This window comes from Ursus maritimus, unplaced genomic scaffold, assembly GCF_017311325.1.
Source record: "Ursus maritimus isolate PB19 unplaced genomic scaffold, ASM1731132v1 scaffold_6, whole genome shotgun sequence".
NCBI lineage: Eukaryota > Metazoa > Chordata > Mammalia > Carnivora > Ursidae > Ursus > Ursus maritimus.
The window spans coordinates 71,079,991-71,102,096 of NW_024426774.1; the positions used below are offsets into that span (position 1 = coordinate 71,079,991).

The window sequence follows — 22,106 nt, forward strand, 5'->3', positions numbered from 1 at the left end:
CCCGTGTGGAAAACAACATCAGTCCACTATCAAAATTCAATATGAATCTAAAAATAGACACACTGAAAAAAATAAAAAAGTAGATCCTGAAACCCAACAGATGGTGTTGGACGGAGGCAGGAGGTCTGACGTCAGCCATTGAGGAAACTGGCTTTGTTTGGTCAATGGGTTTGGGGGCTTGGACCTCTTGTGTTAGATTTTCCAATGAAACTTTTTATTTAAACTTGATCCTCGTGTACCCATCGGACTGTGAGCAAAGGACACCTGGGAAGGGTGCAGGTCACTGAACCTGACTGGCAGCAATCTCAGTCCACGTTTCTCATCAGGCCAGGGTTACCCCATCCATATTTTCTAGAGTATCAAATGGAGCCCTCTACTTTCCTCACAAGCAGGCTGGCCTTTCTAGACGCACAGGGGACATCAAATGGCCTGTGGCGACTCTTCCTTCAGAAGCTTTTTCCTACTGCCTCTGGATGCATGGGGGTTACTGAAACAGCCTCGTTCCCGGTACCTCTGCTGTCCCTTCCTCCCTTTCATCCATGGTCCACGGAGCTGCCGCGCTGTGCTTTCAGATCTTCACTTCCTGTAAGACCTCCAAGGGACCCTTTCCCTCCAGAATAAGCCCAAACGCCTTCCTGGCATTGCAAGGACTCCACAGAGCAGCCCGAATCTCCTCACGAAGGGGTCTTTCTCACGCACTCCTACTGCGGGCCTCCCGCTCCAGCACAGTCGTTGCTCTCCCTACACTGGGGGTCTGTGCCTGCAAACCGCTCCTTCCCTGCAGCTCCCTGCGCTCTGCTCCTCACCCCCCACTCAGCGACTCCCCACAGGGCACCTGCTCGTCCACCTTCCTCCGCAGTGGCCCTTCTCGCCCACGGGAGGCCAGGCTGGGGACCGCTGGTCTGAGTCCCTGCTCCGGCACTTAGCGAGCTGCGTGAGCCTGGCCCAGCTGCTGAGCACCCCGACCTGTTACACATCTGCCTGAAGAGGTGGCAGCGGCACCACACTCCCTGAAACTTAAGATTACGTTAGTTCTTGCACGAGGCTTGCCACGTAGTAGGTGCTCATTAAGTATAAGCCTCTCCCCTTCTCCTCACATACTGTCTTTATTCTCAGTTACTGACCGATGTCTATCAGATCTCCTCTCCTTGAACAGAGGGGTTGGGCTGCCTGCTATCTGCCAATGGCACCTGATATGCTGCTGAGACAGAGCAGACCCTCTTGGCCAACTTCCTCGTCATCGGAGCAGCGTCATAACCTCCTCATATTCTATCTACTGCCCTCTCTCTATCGCCCTCTCTCTCTCTCTCTCTCAATCCTTCTCTCTGGTGGGAAACCTTCCGCAGTGAGCCAGTGGTTTATACACACGCTTCGAGGCATTGTTTTCTCCAAGCACGTCTATTACTCACCCAAACAATTTAGAAGACAGCACTTGCAGAGGATACGAGAGACAATCTGCTTCAACAATTCCATCTCCACCTAAATCTCAGGAATGTGCCCGTGGTAACAATGGAAGGCCATTTGTAATGGAAGCCTTCAGGCAGTGCTGCTGTCTATACACATCAGAGTATATACAGGGAGGTAAAAATCATCAAGATTTCCTCCAGACTCTCAGAACTTACGGTGGTTTTAAACCGCGGGGGTTTTTTAGGTGAAATTCTTTCTTCAAATGATATCTTACTTGGAATACTACTGTGTGAAGCAGTTAAAAGTGGGGCTGTTCCCAATGGAGCAGGAGGAGAAGCGTGAAGGTCCTCTTCCACAGCTTGCCCAGGGTCTGTGTGTCCACAGACAGACACACAGACACACAGACACACACACACACACACAGCACCTCCATAAAACCAACTTTGAAACCTACAGCTTAGAGGAATATGCAAATAGGGGCACCTGGGTGGCTCAGTGGGTTAAGCATCTGACTCTGGATTTTGGCTCAGGTCATAATCTTGGGGTCGTGAGATCAAGCCCTGCTTTGGGCTCCCTGTTGGGTGTGGAGCCTGCTTAAGATTCTCTCTCCCTCTGCTGTACCCCCTCTCTCCCACTCTTAAAAAAAAAACAACATGCAAATAGTTTAGGAGAATGCCTAAGTATATTCCTTGGTGGTGAAGAGTATTTGCTAGACGAACACGTATACATATGCATAGAATGTCAAAGGACCGTAAATCTCTCCTGCCATGTGTCAATGTCAAATAGATGACTGACAGTTTGTACTCAAGTGGATGTTACAGAAAGACAGAAACATAAAGAGGCAGTTCTGTGGCACACAGGCAGAAGCCATCTCTGGGCAGTGCCTTCCGGTTCACTTATCGCTGACATTCACTCCGCAAGAAGCCAAACACGGACTGGCGACCTGCAAACCCCCAACGCAGCGTTTTTCTACAAGAGGCCCTCACACATGTAGAAACCTGAGAAATCATTTGATTGAAGGATATTTAGTGACAGCAGGCATAGTTACACTGTATCTCCTGGTGAAACTTCATCGTGTACAGCATGATACCAAGTTTATAAATACAGATGTATAAACAGGAAATACATCAAAATGTGGTCACCACGAGCTCCCTTGGCAGGTAGCAAGGCACCATGACGCCCGCGGCGTGGTACACAGTGGGTGCTCAAGAAGTGATGGCCTAGTGGACAAGTGTGAGGACCTCATCCTACTCCAGGCCGTTTTGGATATACAGACGGTCCCTGACTTCTGATGGTTCAATTTAGGATTTTTTTTTTTTTAATTTATGATGATATGAAAGCCATACACACTCACTGGAAACTGTACTTCAAATTTTGCCCTTTTCCCACACTAGTGATAGGCAGTAGTCTCTTTTGAGCTGGGCAATGGCAGTGAGCCCCACCCAGTTCCCAGTCAGTTACGTGACCGCGAGGGCCAACAACCCATGCACTTACAACCAATCTTAATCCACACAACCATTCTGTTTTCTCACTTCAGTATTTAGTCAATCACAGGAGATTTTCACCGGTTTACTGTAAAGTAGGCTTTGTATTAGATGACTCTGCCCAACTGCAGACTCACGTAAGTGTTCTGAGCATGTGTAAAAAGGTCGGCTGGGCTAAGCTCTCATGTTCGGTAGAACAGGTGTATTCCATGCATTTTTGATGTAGGATATATTCAACTGATGATGGGTATGTCGGGATATTACCCCATTAAGTAGAGAAAGATCTGTAATTCCTGTGCCCATGTCCTGTTTCTCTTTCCTTCTCTCTTGTACTTCCAGAAAGCAGATACATTTCCAGAAAGAGTCTGATGGATCCTGCTACACTTGCCAGCTTAGGGGCATTGTTTTTTTGTTGTTGATTTTTGTTTTTTTAATTCCAATCTTGCTGAGTTCAAGTAAAACAGAGCTATCATCCTCAGACCCTTTCTCCTGTGTGTGACAGCAAATGGAGACTGGGGAGAGGGATTTGGAGGTGAGGCTATCTGAAGCAGAGAATCTGAACAGCAGGAAGGAGCTCAGACAGAATAATGTGTGAGCAAGGGCTGTCGGGAAATCTCCATTCCAATCTGAATTCTATTACAGTCAAGTGGTAAGGCCTCGCAGGGCCTCAGTTTCCCAGCTGAAAAAGACAGTGACCATACTTGCCTCACAGAGATGTTTGGGAACATGTGCAATGGCTGATAAAAGTGAAGGTATTTTTAAAAGGAACTGTCCTGTCCTATCAAATTCAAGGTTTCCTTCGAGGCAAAGGGGCAGTAGCATCGCAGACTAAGAGCCAACACGCATACCTCTCCGTCCCGGGGGCATGTGAACGTTAATTAACTCTATAACCTTTTGTTTCGTCAGGCAGAATGCATCCTGGTATGCTTCAAGACCTGAGTCAGATACTGTGAAGCCTTGCTTGATTATGAAAACTCTTATCTCCTCTGACTGGCTGGGGCATGCCCGGCCTGTCCACACACAGACACAACCTACCAAATACACATACACACACACACACTCTTTCTCTCTCTCTTTCTCTCTCCCTCCCTCTCTCGCTATCTCTCTCTCCCTCTCTCTTGATCCCCACAAGCCCACCCCACAGGCCTCAGACCATCCCTCCACAAGAGCATAGAGTTTACCGTCCCCCCACTAGTTTGATTTGATAGCATCTTGATTTCCAGGTGGCCGCCTGACCCACAGACCAACTCATGGTGCTGAACGTGTCAATCTACGTTTGTGAGACACCAGACCCAGTCAAAACCCCTCCAGCCCCTTCCACATCCGGCGGCTTCATACTTGATTCAATGGTTTCTTGGCTCTTTTTGACTTAATCTGACATAGTCATCTCTTTCAAAAAAAAAAAAAATCTACCAGTGGCCAAATTTTTTACTTTGTTTTTTGCTCTTCTGTTTGCTGTCCTACAGAGTTAATGATCAAAATAAGCACCAGGGTCCCTCGCAACTACTACCTCTCCCCTACCATTGGCAACGCTCCTTCTCCGTAGTTCTCACTCCACACTCACACAGCTTATTAAAACTCATTTGAAAAATGTCTCCAGTTGCTTTTTAAGGATTTTTCCATTCTGCATTTCCCCCAGGGCAGCGAGGGAGGCTGGCCAAGGGAGATTCTCTAGGAGTTCACCCTCTGTTTCCTTTGTAGCAGCTGAGAGAGGCAGAACCCTCCAGGAGCTAGCTTCCCAGGCCTGGCGGGAAATGCCAAAGGGTGGGGGATGGGGACGATGAGGTAGAGATTAATATTTTTAAAGAGGAAAAATCATGGATGAAATTACTCAAGACAAGTTTTATGGGATCCAGTCAGAAGCGATGATTTCACAATGGGGATCAGACACAGAATCTAAAAATGCCTGAGAATTTTATTTCCTTTAACTACAAAAACAAAACAAAAGCAAAAACAAGCCCATCACTCAGTGGCTCGCCCATCCCTCGCTTTCTGTGGGTGCGGGAGAAGCCTGAAAAGGCAGTTCCTGAAGTCGCTCCTCACCCTAAGACCGGACTTTGACCAAGCCCATAACCCGCAGAGCCGCGCAGGTGCCCGGCCCAGCGAAGGAGGTTCACAGCACGGCAGACCCTGAGCAACACGGTAGATGGGGCACCAGGCCCCTGCATGGTCAAAAATCCCCATATAACTTCTGACTCTCCCACAAACCTTTACCAGTAGCCCACAGTTGAGCAGAAGCCTTACCGAGAACATAAACAGGCGGTTAACGTATTTTGTAGGCTCCATGTATTATACACTGTGTTCTTACAATAGAGTAAGCTAGAGAAAAGAAAATGCCATTAAGGAAACCGTGAAGCAGAGAAGATGTGTTTACAGCCCTGTACTGTCTCGAAAACAACCCACATGTAAGTGGACCAGTTCGAAGCCATGTGGGTCCAGGGTCAACTGTATTTCCATTCCCTCTCTACCAATCATCTGCTCTCGCAGGTTAAGGCATTTCGCTCGTCGTCTCCCAAACACCCTCCACTCTTGCTCTCCTTCCTTGTGCAGGCAGTGTCATTTGCTTTTCATCCTTCCAGATCCCTTGGAGAACGATCAGAGTACACGAACCAATGGCACGTAGGCATGGCACAGAAAAGGCCAAATCACCCTTGAACCGCACCTCCACAGCGGGCTGTGGGGACCAGACCTAATTCATGACTTGACATCATGACTGGCGCCAAGAGATTTACACAGTCATCGCCAGGGGTCACCACACTGGACAGGCACCCGCACCTCACACACACCTAAGTCCTGTCAGGCCACCTGTGTAGCGCGTGGCCTGAAGCTATGTGCAAACCATCAGGAAGTTCTCAAAGCCTGTTTCCATGGGGGCCCCTTCTTCCTACACACAGAAAAACAAAGGCTCACCTAAAAATGACTCAACGTTATTGCTGCTGTGTGTGTCAGAATAAAACAAGAGTGAAAGAAATCCTAATAGGATTTCAATCAGATCTCACATTCCTTAATTGTGTATTAGAGTCTTAGTTGAAACCAGGTTCAGGGTAACTCAGAGGAATTGTGCTTTCTTTTCAGGAAAAGCAAAGCTAAAGCGGGACGGAGCTATGGCGACTGAGCCTGGCTCCCATTCCCAGCCCCGACCACGGCCCAAGTGTGGCCCATCCTCCCCTCCTCAAAGCCTGGCTTGAGCTCCCACCCTACTCCAAACTCCAAGAGCACCTCTCCTCTGAGTCCTCCTGGTTTGAACAACCCACGCCATGCTCTTTGCTGCCATTTGCTTACAGAAAGAATATAATCTCCGCATTGCTTAGGGATCGAACCCCTTCAACTTTTTGCTGATAAGCCCAGAGCCAGCACCTACGTCATAGTCAGATGAATGAATAATAGCTATTCTTTAAAACCATGACTACTGGTTATCATAAGAAGTTGGGGATTTAGAAAACAATTCTTCATAAGATTGCTTTCATTAGTAAGCTAAGGTCCTTCAGGTTAAACAGAATTCTCTTTTGACAAGTTAGGTGAACATACATCTGCTGTGTACAGCGGGGTATGCTATTGTTCTCCCGAACAATGGTGGCATGGCAGGGGGGGCGGGGCAAAGTCGCTCCTATAACTGTGGCTATCTGATATCGGCCTGAGAAAAAGACTTAGCAAATCTCTGAACTACTAAAGTCCCTTCTCTCCCCCACCCCACTCTCCAGCCACCAAGATCCTAATCTCCATGTCAGTTTGGTTATTGTTCTTTCATAAAGAAAATCCATGGTGTTACTCAACACCATTTTGTGCTCCAAAAGCTGCCATACAATGAGGAACCTTAGCCTTGATGTTCTACAATACACAGAGGAGAACACTGTTGACATGGAAGATAGTCATTCCCTCAGTTGTTCACCAAGAGGCGTAGGAAAGCTGACCCTCCACTGTGGCTCCCCAAGGATATTGGACCTCTTGGCATTGTGTCCAAAGAAAAAACATCAGTGCAAATCCTTACCCAGGAAACCACCTCGGATAGTGAAGGAGATGGCTACCCAGCAGGGGTAGGGAAAGACAGGGAAAGTGCCTCCCACAGAGGGGACACTGTGCTGGGTCAGGCAAGAGAGAGTATCAGGGTGATATTAGGGCAAGGTCCACTGGACTGGGAGTTCCAGAGACCAGATGCCAAGTCCGTCTTGGCCGAGACACAGTGTCTTAAGGGAAAAAGACTTCTCCTCAGAAATCTGATTTTCTTACTGGTGCAAAAACTAGAGAAAAGAAAAACATCGATCATATGATTGTTTCTCTTTTCTCACGTTGGGCTCTGCGTATGTGCACATACATGCATAGACCTACAAATATGAGGCATTACATATAACATGTCCAAAACAAGGATTGCCAATGGGTCCTGTACTTGTTTGGAAAAGGGATTTCCAGGTTTTCAGAAGGTATTTCTTATTCCTGAGAGATCAGAGGGATAGGAAAAATGCCATTAGATCACCATTTCTCAGTGTGGGGTAGGTAGTGGTATGGGTGGAGCTTAAGAACAAATAATTGGGAAATACTAGATTAAATAAAGACGATTTTTTTTTTTTGTCCCATTGCAGTTCTCCTCAGGGACTTTAATAAGCGAGTGAATGTTGAGACAGTCTTTTAAAAGAGTTCAGACTGCAATTTCCCAAACCATGGGCTACAGAGTCCTTTATGCTTAAGAGTTTCTCAAGTGATGAAGGCTTAGAGAAATACCCTTTGAGAAACAGTGTACCAAAGAGACTGTAAAGTCCCTGAGATCAGGGATTGGGCCTTGCTTACCACTGTAGCTTTACATCTGGCACATGGGAAGAATTCAACCAAATATAATAAAATAAAAATTTGCCAAATGACAAAATGAGTAACTGTTGAATTCAAAGTAGAAGACTGTCATCGCAGTGACGTAGAGGTGGGAGGATGCCAAGGGGCAAGGGATCGTCTCTCCAAGATGGCGCCCTTCACTGTCTGGGCTCCAGATGGGCACAGGGAGGAGTTTCAGGAGAAGTCGCCTGTGCCTTCTCAAGAAGCTAAGGACTACAGACCCATAAGGCATCCTCAAAGACTTTAACTTTCTCCCCCCCCCAAAAGGGGTAATAAAATAAGAGCTCCATGAAGAATATTGGCATTTCTCTTCTTTACTAAGAATAAATTAAAAAATCAGTTATGATACTCATAGGTCAAACTCCATAATGCAGTTACAGATTATTTTTGTTTCTTTACTGCCACCTTCTGGTTCCCAGGCTCCTACATGGTAAATTTAAAACGTCACCTTACATTTGTATTTCGCCAGGGCATTGTAAGCACTCGTCCACAGCCTTTGCCTACTATGACATTATACCACAGAAGTGGTTAGGGTGGCCTTCGCTCCTTTTCATTTGACCTGAAGGCAATAGGGAACTTAAGTGATTTGCTAGTGATAGAAAGTTAGAGGAGCGGAGCAAGGACTAACCACACCTGTTGGTTTTTCTAAGGAGCAAACACTGGATTTAGCCATTTGGCTTTGTCCAGCTACCTCTGCAAAGAGTTCTACTGCCCTCTCATCCCTCCACAAGAACCCTGAATGGAAAATTCCATGCCCTTAAAAAAGAGGATGTTGTTCAAATACACCCTGATCTTTTCCATTCGTTCCACTTTACAAGGCTTATGAGAAAAGAACGTAGAGGGTCAGCAATTGATTTTTTTTAAAATCTGACATCAAGATGCCATCCCATCATACAGCACTGCCCCAAGGTGGCAGCCACCATTTTCTTCTTAGCCATACCTTGGTCTGAAAGCAGCAATAGAGTTGGGTTAGGTACGGGTGTTTCCGCGCCAGCGCCAAAATCCTCTTCTCTGTCATCGTGCAGTCCACGTCATCATCCTGGAGGATGACATCCTTCTTTAAGACCTTCACAGCATATACTTCATCTTTGCCTTTCAGCTCCGCCAACATGACCTGCAATGAACCCAAACCACTCCCGTCAATCTATACATGCGTGGAATCAAAAGAAAAAACACAAGTCAATATCAAAGGCTTTAAAAACTAACTTCTTTTTTTCTTTCATTTTAAATACTATAACATTAAAAAAATGTTTGGAAAAACTACTCATCCTATTATAGCTACTATTATTTATGTTTCAGTCTAGCATAGGGCCCAGGCAAAGAAAAAAGAAGTTCAACACACATCTGTGAAATAATTATCCATATGTACATATACATTCACCATACTTGCAATTATAGTATTGCACAAATATTTTTTAACTGACATTAATAAGGATTTATCATCTACACTGTCACTATCATTATCAGGGTTGTTTATACTCAATTGAAAGAAATATATTACAATTTATTTAGCCATTTACTGCATATTAGATACTTAAGTGAAACCTAATTATTAAATATCATAGAAATAAATTGGATGGAGTATTTTTATACATGTCATTTTTTTTCTTTTTGGGGGACCATAAACTTAAGGTAGAAAGTCTTAGAAATAGGTTGTAAGGTTAAATATTTTGCACATTTCTTGAGTTTCAAAAAGGATGTACAAAATAATCTGCCACTAGGAATGTGGAGATGTTTTAGTTCCATGGCAATATACCCACATTGGGTGTTTTCACTTAAAAAGTGTTTTTGTTCACGTAACAGGTGTGAAACATAACCTCAAGGCTGCTTTAACTTGCAATGGAACTTCAAAAAATTTTTCCTTTAAATTATATTTGTGTGAACTGTCAGTTTTATATTCAAGATAACGGTCTAGTTCCATCTACTGTCTTATATTATTTTCTTACGAATTTGTATGAGTTTGGTATATAACGATACTAACACTTTGCTCTCTGCAAAGGTCTGTCTAAGCCTGTTTTATGCTTTTCTGTTCGCTAGCAAACAGCATCGCTTGTCCTGACGTAGCTCATCTGTCACGTCTGCCTTCATGGTTCTTCCATAGCGTTACCGCTGGGAATGTGATTCTTCTCCAGAGAGCAAATTCACAGTTCTGTGATCTTCAAGTTTTCCTATCCTTTGATATTTTTGCACTCATTTCTCCGCAATGTGACAAGTCTTTTCCCTCTTAAACAACCAACTCCTAAGCTCCATATTCCAGGGCGAGCGGCCAGGGCTCAAGAGCAGTAACTCAGAAGCTTCAAGAGGGAATTCAGGGAGCTACCTGAGGAACTTCCGTCGCCCACACGTAACGCGAAATCTTTAAAACTGGCTCAAACGTTGGCTGCGATTTTTCCTAAGAAACAACCTAAATGCTCCAGAGTCATCCAAGTTCCCATCCTGCCTACGCAGTGCGGAGACCTGGAAACTCTGAGCCTGCTCGTTTCCCTTGACTCTTGTTCAAAATTAAAGCCGCTCACATCCCCGAGTTACGCCTGGACCAGCGCACTGCGGCCAGTTTCTTATTTACTCAGTCTCTGAAGAATGTGATTGCCTCAGCATCTGCGTTTAAGGACTCTCCTCGGGTTACCTTCCTGCTACAGGGATCTCAGGATGTGATGGGGCAGGTGAGGGGCTGGGAGGTAGGCCCACGCCCTGGAGGCTTCCAGAGCCATTCCCTGCAGCTCAGTAAGCTGGCTGATCCCTAGGCTGCTGCTTTCAAGAGCCCAGGACACCTGAGGGCATGTGACTCTCGGGAGCCACCAAGCCCAGGGCCTGGGCCCAGCAGCCGGGCATGGAAAGGCACCTCCCAGGGACTCCCATCTTTGCAGAGTGCAAGGGAATAATCAGGGATCTCAGCTGAAGTGTTAGCCAGCATCCTGGGCCCTCTGCCCTTCTGTCTTCGTCCTAAAATGAACGGGGATTATTTCCCCGCGTCACTGTGCCATCAGAATGGGGCCCGATCACCAGGAAAGCTTCACGGCGCACACTTGGCACACGCACCCCCGCCAGGCTCTGCTCATCTCAGCGTGGGGCAGGGCAGGGAGAACGGCACCGAGGGCAAGATCCAAGCCAGGAGATGATTATTCTCTTTCTCTTGCCACATGTGCAGGATAAACAGCCCTTAGTAAGTGCCAGAAAAGTCAGTTAAATAGCATTGAACTTTCCAAATAATACATGCTCAGATTTGCTCGGAGCCTGAAGTTCACGGAGGGCAGAGATTCCAGAGTTCATTTTCAAAGTCTCTGTCATGAATTACAGCCAGAATTTCAGATGGCTCTGTGAAGGAGGGAAGAAATGTGGTGCTACTATCACCGATTACGGGGACGCCAAGCACCGATTACGGGGACGCCAAGCACACGTAGAGCGATTTAAATGTTCCCAAGTGCTTTTCCTACCCACGACCTCACTTCATGCCTGTGTCCCCATTTGACAAATGAGAAAAACTGAGTCCCAAGGAAGTTAACTGACTAGCTGGAAGTCCCATAGCTCATGAACCACAGATCCCGGGCTCCCACCTGCTTGGCCACAGGCCGTTTCCACGGAACAAGGAAGGAAGACGCAACAAGACCAGCCCGAAATGTTCACAGCCTAATCTTATTTACATCAGACAGATGAGGCAACGCCACGGACCCGAAAAAGTCAGCGGTTGTACCCACGCACGCCACAGACCTTGCCAAAGCTGCCTTTGCCCAGCACCTTGATGAAGGTGAACTCATCCAGACCCAGGCGCTTGGCCTGGCCCTGCCGCACTTCGCCGTTCTCGCCGGGGCTTGCCAGCTGGCCGTCGCCGCCTGCTGCCCGGTGCTCCTCCCCGCGGTTGTCAAAAGACAAGGCCTTCCGGATGTTGTTTTCAAGTTCTTTTATTTCTAGGGCCAAGGGTGACAAGACATCACGTTAGTGCATACCTCAGGATCCCTTCCCATCAGGACTCAGCACTCAGACCGCACCCCCGCATCCCCGACCCCCCGCCACTGTGAGGTCCCAGCCCGCCTTCGGATTCTTCATAGCAACCGATCCAGCGCGGCATCCCTCCTTTCCTTTCCTCTCCACGCTTTCATTGGCACTAACGTACAGCAGGGTCTAGGGATGCCAAGAAAAGGAGGCCACGGCTCCGCCCAGCCAACACCTTCAGATTACACCGAACCCCGGCCCTCTCTCTGAAAGCCCCTCTGGCCTGTGGCCTGTTCCGTTACTCTAGGCGTAGTGCAAATAAAAGAACTTCTCTGGAACCCTGCGGAGTCGCAAAGACAACAGGTCCCTTCGAGTTCCCTTTGAAAATTAGAACAATGCCTAACCGAGAATTGTCATCACGGTAATCACGGGTATCAAAATAACTGTATCAGAAGCTAGGACTGGGAAGCCTTTAACTTCTAAAGGACTTTACCTGGCCTTATTGTTGCGTTTATTCCAATACCCACCTCCCACAAGGTTATTCAACAAAACGAGCCGCGCACTTCTCATTAACTAAAGAATTGCTGCCCAAGAGTGACATGTTGCAAATTTATCTCAGACGGGGCAGGGATTCCTTCGTACAATTTCACAACCACGGGGCAGTCTTGTGTCCCTGCAGAGCACGTGACCTGAACTACCCTGCGGTGATAACACTGGATGACCCCTTGGCCTTTCCTGTTTGAGCAAGCTTTATTGTTAGCTATTCATTCACCTAGACACACACACCTCTCAGAGCAGAACTGGGCACCACAAGCCTAACCCGATTTTAGAGCTGCTCACGAATACCTGGGATGATGGAAGGGGAGCACTTGGGCATCAGAATGAGGCATGACCAGGTGCTGCCTGACAGAAAGAGATCTTCAGCTTCTTTTCAGAAGGACGGGGGCCCATGACAGCCTGCTCAAGAAATCCCGACCTTTCTTAGATCTGCTGGGGTGGAGGGGAGGGGGGGTGGGGACGGCTCCTGAGTCTAAGGCTCTCCCTTGCCAATTCAGCCATTTCCTAGCAATTTTCCTTACTAAGTGTAACTTCTAGTCTCAACAAACAGCTTAACGTCTCAGTTTCCAAGGCAGGCTATTAAATGGAGTTTGGAAAACAGAACTTGGGTGTTTGGGGATTCCAACACTTGAAGAAAATGTCATTCTGTGTCGTCATACAATGGAAGGAAGAGAAACTGTGTGTTCTCTCTGTCCTGTAGCAATACTATGTGCTAAGAGGGTCCCTGCATCCACTTGTGCCCACACCACTGTACTGACCAGGGACAAACACAGGCAACATATCCTGCCAGGTCTGGGCAGCACACCAGGCAGCAGCCAGGCCTAGAAACTACGCTCCACCTCTCTCTTACTGGAGGCGTCTCCCACGTAACACAGTCTCCCTGAAGCTCTTGAAGGAGGTCTCGGCACTCGAAAGGGACACGTGAAAATACCCACGTGGGTTCCAGGATAATACCGACTAGTTTGGAGGCCCCAGCACACCACTGGATTACTTATGAATGGGTCAAATCTTTTTTGGCATGAAGCAGAGTACGAAGATGCGGAAAGCTAATCAGAGCAGCAAGAAGCAGGACTCACACCAATTTGCTCTGTGACCTCAGGATTGGCACACATTACCCTGCAACTGTTCTGTTTCCGCCTGGGTAAGCCGACGTGGGTCACAGCGATGACCCTCAGGGAAGGTTTGCTGGCACAGATTCTGAGACCGGGGTCCCGAAATCAGGAGGGGTATGGTCTCGCCCTTACTACTAACTTAGTTCCAGAGCACTGGACAGAACTTCTCGACTCTCTGATCTTCCACTACCCACCCTGTGACATGGGGACAGGGATGAGCACCCACAGTTGGTGTGAGCGTAAGATTAAGACAGTGAACACAAAGAGGTTACAATCAAGGCACTCAATGGTGATGATTATTCTTGTTCTGCAGAAGCATACATCCCTTTCCAGGGATATCTGGTCACCAGAAGGGAAGGTTTTAAATGTGTTAGTCTCCCCTCAGCATTCTGGGATGTCTGCAGAATTCAGAAACTTTGACTACATTCAGCATATTCTCATGAGGAAGAAGGAAACATTCAAAGGTGAGCTTTAGGAAGGGGTCAAGCCTAGAGCTGGCTTCCTCCCTTCTCTCGGTCTGTTCTCCGGCTCCGTGCTCCTGTCCCTGCCCATCCACAGGCCACGGCAGGAGGTCTGGGAGCAGGTCCCGGGGCACTTGCCTATACTCGGAACCCTGGAAGGAGGCGGGGGTAAACAAAGAGCTACAACATCACCTGCTCTCTCTCTCACCCTGGCCTCAACAGGGTTTAAGGCAAGCACAACTGTTCAAGTGCCTGTCCCTCAAGGCGGCCTTGCAGAGAGAAAGAGCGGCTAAGCAGTCAGTAGGGAGTGGGCGTCTGAAGCCCTTCCTGGGCCACCCCCGGTCCGGCTCACAAGGGTCGGACCAGGGTGCAGAGGCTCCAAGCTCCTCAGTCCTTCCGGTGACACTGCTCAGAGGTAACAAAGCAAATCTGAGGGCCTCACCCTGGTCACAAGGGGAGGTGGGTGCTGACTTCGATCGATCTTCCTCCGACGGCGAGCTTCCAGAAGTGGGCTGCGGGGACTCAGCGCCAGCAATGAGCTAGAGAGAGGGAGAGACAGAAGGGCACGTGAGAAGGGAGGGTGGGAGCTGCCTCGAGGTCGGAAGCATGGAGGCGAGGTACGGAGCAGGGGGCCTGCAGGAGTCCCTGGCGCCCAGCAGCGCTTGCTGAACGGACATTCCCAAAGCAGACTCAGGTGTCATTTGACGACAGTGAAAGGGAAGGCAAGAGACTGCACCGGGTCATGTACGGAAGTGCTGAGTCACTCCACTGTATACCAGAATCTAATATTACACTATACATTGACTAACTGGAATCAAAATAAAAACTTAAGAGAGAGACTGCAATTAATCAATTTTCGTTCTATCCAAGCACAACTGTCCCAGGTCCATCGAAACGTCCCTCGCCTATGGGAGCAACGCAAGTTAGCGCACCCAAAGCCACTCAACGTTCGTCTCTAACACCTGTTGGGCATTTATCCATCGTCTTGTTCAGCTGTATTGAGTCGATGGCCTCTGCACGTGGATGTTGTGGTGGGCTCTCTACTGAGGTAGACTACAGGCTCTTGGAAGGTAAGACTCTATCCAGTATTTGTGTTGCTTCTGGCGCCTTGCATAAAATGATACCTTTAACAGAAGCTCAATAAAGGTTTTTAGATGTGTGGATATTGGTTGGCAAATTTTAATAGAGCACCCCCCAGTGAAGTCTATTTGCTGGCAGAGATGTGGGCACACCCGTGTTAAGTTCCCATTAAAGTCAGAGGTTTGGACTAAGTGGTCACTCGTAGGTGAAGAGTAAAATAGAACAAAACTATCAGCTGGGTGCACACGTCCTCTCTGGACAATGGACTACTTGCAGGGGCAACGTGAAGACAGGCAGCGCTCCAGCAAGCCTGACACTCTTGCAAAGAAGCCCTTTTAGCTTCTGACCAAGGGTACTTCTCTCCCTTTCTCTCACATGAAATTGAGCTACTACTTGGTCCCGTGGCATTTTCTAGCTTTTGCACCAGAAACAATCCAGCAAAAAACAAAAACAAAAAAAAAAAACATTAGAATCCTCTACTCTTTAACTTTGTCTCTTCCTGAAATTTCTCCATGTTGGCTTCTCACCATGAGCTTCCCCCAAATCTCAGACAGACAGATGATGCCTGGTTATTGGCGTTATGGCCCGTGAAAATAGTGGGGAGAGGGCAGGTGTGTATTACATTTTCTCTTAAATGTTTGATGACAGTTAATAATGATTCTGTCTCAGTTTACTTCTAGCACGGTAAAAAGCGATATCTCCCATGAAGGGTGCTCCCTAGGGCTCATAAACGTGTATGTCCAACAGTGTCATGACAGGGTGTTTGCTTAACCCGCCTCTTTGGTGGGGGCCTAGCATTCTTGGACGCTGATATTCTGGTTGCAATTTCAATGTCTTGGGTCAATAACCTAAGTCCTGTTTCCACTAGTGGAATTTATGGAGCTGAGAGCCACCAGGAGCACAAAATCTCACAGCTAACCAACCAGGGACAAAAGGATTCTTTTTGTCCAACCCTTGCAAAACAGCTTTGCTTATTGGGAAGGCAGAGAGGGAGGAGTTTAAGAAGATGGAAACAATCCAAACCTCCCCATTCGAGGGAAAGAGCTCTTGTGAGAGGCACCAGGGAAAGAGGCGTGGGCAGTTTCTAAAACGAGAAGGGAAACACAGAGCCCTTCAGAAGATATTTCAGGGCAGAATTTAGGGAGGACATTAAGGAGTCAAAACTGTAGAGCAAGTGGAGACAGACTTGCTTTTCTGGTAAGTGCTTGAGAATGCCTGATACCAGGCGATGAGGATCTCTCCGTCCCCCACCCCCAACCCCACCAGGATATCTTGCCCAGTTAACATGGCTCTGATTTTCTCAGAACTTCATTTATTGAAGACTTTTACATTTTCTAGGCTGGAAGCCAAGGCCAAGAAGGACCTTCGAACGCAATGCTATGAGATGCCCTGAGCTCCATTTACATCTGTGGGCCCTGACTTACCATAACATAAATAACATCTTCGCAAATGGATCTCTTCCTACTAACATTCAGAATGTCACCTGGATAGAGACAGGGGGCTTTGGTCTCCAAAGAAAGGCCCAGATGTTTCACGTGGCGGGGCATTAACAATACCCCTCAGGCGGCACTACCACGAATATTCTTGGCCTGCTCCCTAGAGAAGAACGTGGTCCCAGCTCTTCATCCGTGTATTCTCATTACAGTGACACCAGGGATGCAGACAAGCCTACCTCCTCGTCTAGAATTGTGCTTTTTCTAGAAGGAATTCCAAAGTCCTCATCTCAAAGATTAGGTTTCCCTGGGAACAGAACACTTGAGACTTGCTTCATTTCTCCCCCACTTCTGGAACTGAAGGAGACTTTAATGTCACCTGTCCGACCACTTTTTTTTTTCTTTCCTTTCAGCATATGCTGCGTCTCAAACCCACGGATCTTAGAACCTCACTCCGGGGTTGGGGGGGATGCTCTCAGGAAGCCAGCACAGAGAGGGTGGCCTCCAAAGAGCTCCAGAAACACCCCCAAATAGCCAGTTACCTTTTTCCTCCTCTGGCCGCTGTTGGTGATTTTGTCTGGAGTGACGCCTAGGTCAGCCAGAACTTTGGCAATCCCTCGGGCATCCACTCCACAGTTGGGGGCCACGTTGGTCTCACAGCGTCGGTGAACGTTCATCTTGCAGACTGTAAGAAGACACAGAGAGGAGACTTCCAACGTTCATGACCTAAAACGTTACCTTGTTGTTGTTTTTTTTCTGACTGTAAAGTAATACATGTTCACATTTGATAGAACTTGGAAAATGCAGAAAGACAAAAAGAGAAAAATAAAAATCACCCATCATCTCATCACACAGAACTAAAACAGCGTCCATCAAAACACCACACAGGAATAACCACTGTTTATGGATAAAAAGCACATTCTATTTCCTTCTAGGAAGCAGACCACGGACCATAAGAGAACTAACTGGTTTATTTGGAGAAAATTCGTTTGGCTTCTGAGCACAAATGGGTTGCATGTACACAGCACGCTCTAGTACTTCACTGAAGTGTGGGAATATCACCAAGAGGGAAGTGCCCGCAGTAGAGCCTAGCGAGACGCTCATCGGAGCATGAGGACATTGACCGAGGTGACCTCCCAGGCTCCTTCAAATCTAAAATCCAACTTCAAAGGAACAAAAGCCATGCCTGAAAGTCTTTTTTTGCCCACATCATTTAGTTGTCAGTGTAGGACATCAAAAGTGAAAACATCAACTGTTCTGTTTCCAGTCTAACACGTAAGGCACCGAGACACTGTCACTCGGTCCTAACCAGTGCAAAGCTGAACAAATTGAAAAATCAACAACTCTTCTCAGATCTACTGGAGGAGTAAGGTTCCAGGGCACACTGCTGCCCCCAAAATGAACGAGACATACAGGCAGCTACTGTGAACCACAACTCACTGGGCGGAAACCCCCCAGCAGCAGCCTCTGTGGGAACCAGGGCGGGGCCACGGTAACTGAAATTGCCAGAGTGCTGGAGTCTCAGAGTGGACGAGGATGACTCCAAACTCCGGGCAGAGCCAGTCCTTAGGTGCCTCCCACACCTTTGTCAGTTTTGCTTCTAGGAGTTTGACCAGGTCCTCACAGTGAACACTGGGGAAAAAATTCTCTTATGCTTCTCTCAGGGGAAGGGGAAAAGGAACCATTTTGAAATAAACTAGAATACTCTGTTCTTAACAAGACCTGCTTTTAGGAGAAACTATTTTACCACAGCCTAAACTACTATAGTTTTATCAGATCCTACCTGACGTGGGGGTAGGAAAATACCCTACTCTAGCCTGTTTAGCTTCCCATGTGGGAGAAGGGAAATACCCAACCCAGCTCCTTCTAGCCTTCCATGTGGAAGAAGAAGAATACCCAACTCCAGCCCACTCCAGCCATCCTGTCCCACCTAAGTTGGGGGGGAGCCTTGAGTGACACCGACAAAGCTCACAGTTCAGAGGCACAGGTTCATGGAAAGACTGAGATCTAATCATAGGACTAGAGAATGTTTCCCCTCCCCCACACCCTCACCACCACTTTACTAAAGGCCTATTTACTGTAGTTTCTTTTACCCAGCACATCATGTCCAGCTAGCATGAAAAAGTTCAAAGCATTCTAAAAGGCAAGCACACAGCAGGGCAGGAATGTTGGAATTATCAGACCAGGAATTTATTTTTTATTTCCATTCATTTTTAAAGATTGTATTTATTTATTTTAGAGAGAGAAAGAGAGTGAGCAGAGGGGGTAGAGGGAGGGAGAGGGACAGGCAGACTCTGACCTGAGCACAGAGCCTGATGCGGGGCCCCATCTCACAATCCTGAGATCATGATCTAAGCTGAAACCAAGAGTCAGATACTCAACTGACTGAGCCACCCAGGCGCCCCTCAGTCCAGGAATTTAAAACAGCTGTGATTAATATACTCCGGGCTCTCATCAATAGAGTAGATAGCGTGTAAGAACAAACGGGCCATGGAAGCAGAGAGATGGAAATTCTAAGAATCAAAAGGGAATTCTAGAGATCAAAAACATTGTAACAGAAAACAAGAATGCCATGGCTGGTCCCACTGGTAGTGTGACACAGGTGAGGAAATAATCTCTGAGTCTGAGGATAGGTCCATAGAAACTTCCAAAACAGAAGCAAAGAGAAAAAAAGACTGAAGAAAAGAAATAGACTATCTAAGAACTGCGGGACCATACAAGGTATAATGTGTATAATGTAAACACCAGACGAAGAAGACAGAGAGAGATAAGCAGAAGAAATATTTGAAGCAAAAGTGACTGTAAATATCCTCAAATTAATGTCAGACACCAAACCACAGATCCAGGAAGCGTGGAGAATACCAAGCAGGCTACATGACAAAAACAAAACACATTAACAAACTTCACCCAAGGCCTGTCATATACAAACTTCAGAAAATTAAAGATAAAGGAAAATAATGTTGAAGGAAGCCAGAAGGAAATGACACCTGACCTACACAGAAGCAAAGATAAGAACTGCGTCTGACTCATCCCCAGAAATGAGGCGAGCAAGAAGATAACAGAGTGAAATATTTAAACTATTGAGAAAACCCCCACCAACACAGAATTCTGTACCCTGTGAAATTATTCTTCAAAAGTGAGGGAGAAATAAAGACTTCCCGCAGAAAAAAATTGAGGAAATTCATTGACAGTAGACTTATCTTGCAAGAAATGTTAAAAGGGAGAGGAAAACTATCAGTCAGAAACTCAGATCTACATAAGGAAAGAAAGACTATTGGAGAAGGAATAAAAACTTTTATCTTCCTTATTCTTCCCTGATCTCATGAATAAGTTTCCCATAATAGCAACAATATATCCAATTATGTATGCTTCTATGTATATAGATACGTGTGCGCATGTGTAAGCAAAATGAATGACAGCACTGACACAAGGAGTGGGAGGGAGAAAGTACAATGATTTCGTTATTGTAATGTACTTGCATTCCCCATGTAGCATGAGAATGTTAGCCGAAAGTGGACTTGGATCTGTGGTAAATGTAGATTGCAAACTCGGGGCAACCACAGACACAAGTAAAAAAAAAAAAAAAAAAAAGAGTGATATGCTAAAAAGAAAAAGGAGAGAAAATGGAAGCATATGAAATATTCCATGGAAAAAAAAGCAGAAAAAAGTGGAAAATAAAAAGAACAAAGAACAAGGGCATCAAACGGAAAACAGGAACAAAAATGGTAGTTATGAATCCAACTATATCAGTAATCACTTTAAATGTCGATGGTCTAAATACAGTTGAGCCTTGAGCAACACCAGCAATTAGGGCTATTGGCCCCCTGCATTGCTGAAAATCCAAATATAACTTTTGACTCCCTCAAAACTACTCCCATTAACTACTAATAGCCTTCTGTTGACTGAAGTCTTACAGATAATATAAACAGTTGATGAAACATATTTAGTATGTAATATGTACTCTATACTATATTCTTTCAACAAAGCTAGAGAGAAGAAAATGTTAAGAAAATAAGAAAAACACATTTACAGTCTGCAAAAAAAAAAAAAAAATCCACATATAAGTGGACCGACACAGTTCAAACCTGTGTTGTTCAAGGGTCAACGGTATGCCAGTTAAAAGAGATTGTCAGAGTGGATCAAAAAGCAGGACTCAATTACATTTAATCTATAAGAAACATACTTTAAATATAAGACACCTATAGATTAAAGGCATGAAAGATATACTGTGCCAACACTAATAAAAAGGCGGCAGGAGTAGCTATATTAATATGGACAGAGCAGACTTCAGAGTAAGGAAAGTTATTAGGGATACCAAAGGGGTCAATTCTCAAAGAAGACATAAAATCTTTAATGTACATGCACCTGACAACAGAGTATCAAAATACGTGAGGCAAAAACAGAACTGCAAGGAGAAATAGATGAATCCATTGTTATGGTTAGAGACTTCAACACTCCTCTATCAGAAATGGACCAATCCAGAAGGCAGAAAATCAGTAAAGACATAGTTGAAGTCAACAGCACCATCAATCAACTGAATAAAATTGATTACTATATCTAGCAACTACTTCATCCAAGGACAGCAGAAGACACATACTTCTCAAGCTCACATGGAACATTTACCAAGACAGACCACATCCTGAGCCATAAAACACACCTTACCAAATTTAAAAGAATAAAACAAACAAACAAAACAAACTAAACAAACAAAAAACCATACAATGTCTGCTCTCAGACCACAGTGGAATTAAATCAGAAATCAAAAACAGAAAAATGGTTGGAAAATCCTCAAATGCTTGGAAATTAAATACTACACTGCTAAATAACACATGGGTAAAAGAAGAAATCCTAAAAGAAAATTTAAAATATTTTGAACTGATTGAAAATAAAAACACAACTTCTCATAATTAGCAGGATACAGCAAAACCATTCTTGAAAGACACAATCTACCAAAACTCACAAAAGAAACAGATAATGTAAAAGGTCATTATCTATTAAAGCAATCAAGTCAATAATTAATAACTTTCCAAAACAAACAGCAACAGGCCCAGATGGGTTGATTGGTAAATTTTACCAAGCATTTGAATTAGAAATTATACCAATTCTCCATAGTATCTTCTAGAAAATGAAAACAGAAGGGACATTACAAGAAAAGACAACTACAGCCCAACATCTCTAATGAATATAAACGTAGAAATCCTCAACAACATACCAGCAAATTGAATCCAACATGCATAAAAAGAAATATAAACCATAAACAAGTAGAATTTATCTCAGGTATACAAAACTAGTTAAACATTTGAAAATCAATTAATGCAACCCTTTACATCAACAGGCTAAAGAAGAAAAATCACACAATCCTATAGATAGATGCAGAAAATCCATTTGGCAAAAATACAACACCCACTCATGATCAAATCTCTTAGCAACCAAAAAATACAGAAGAACTTCCTCGACTTAGTAAAGAAATACACAATAAACCTACAACTAATATCATACTTGACTGATGAAAAACTAGAAGCTTTCTTGTTTTAAGTACAAGGCAAGGGTGTCTCCTCTCTCACTATCCCTTTTCAATACTGTATTACAAGTACTAGATAATGCAATAAGACAAGAAAAGGAGATAAAAGGAAATAAAACTGCCTTTATTCACAGATGGCATGATTATCTATGTAGAAAACAAAGAACTGACAAAAATCTTCTGAAACTAATAAGCAATTATAGCAAGGATGCAGGATACAAGGCTAATATACAAAACTCAATCATGTTCATATATACCACCAATGATCCAGTGGAATTTGAAATTAAAAACATGACAAT

General features: G+C 45.4%; 1 protein-coding gene across 1 annotated transcript in view; it reads right to left on the minus strand.

The window, feature by feature from the left end:
- The window catches only part of PRKCE (protein kinase C epsilon), a 512,271-nt gene that overhangs the window by 169,273 nt on the left and 320,892 nt on the right, over positions 1–22,106 (minus strand). Inside the window, exons 7-10 of the mRNA XM_040623514.1 lie at positions 16,829–16,971; positions 14,216–14,312; positions 11,421–11,617; positions 8,653–8,826 (exon numbers count right to left, since the gene is read on the minus strand). Of these exons, the coding sequence (XP_040479448.1) occupies positions 8,653–8,826; positions 11,421–11,617; positions 14,216–14,312; positions 16,829–16,971 (611 nt within the window). The remainder of the gene's footprint in view (positions 1–8,652; positions 8,827–11,420; positions 11,618–14,215; positions 14,313–16,828; positions 16,972–22,106) is intronic.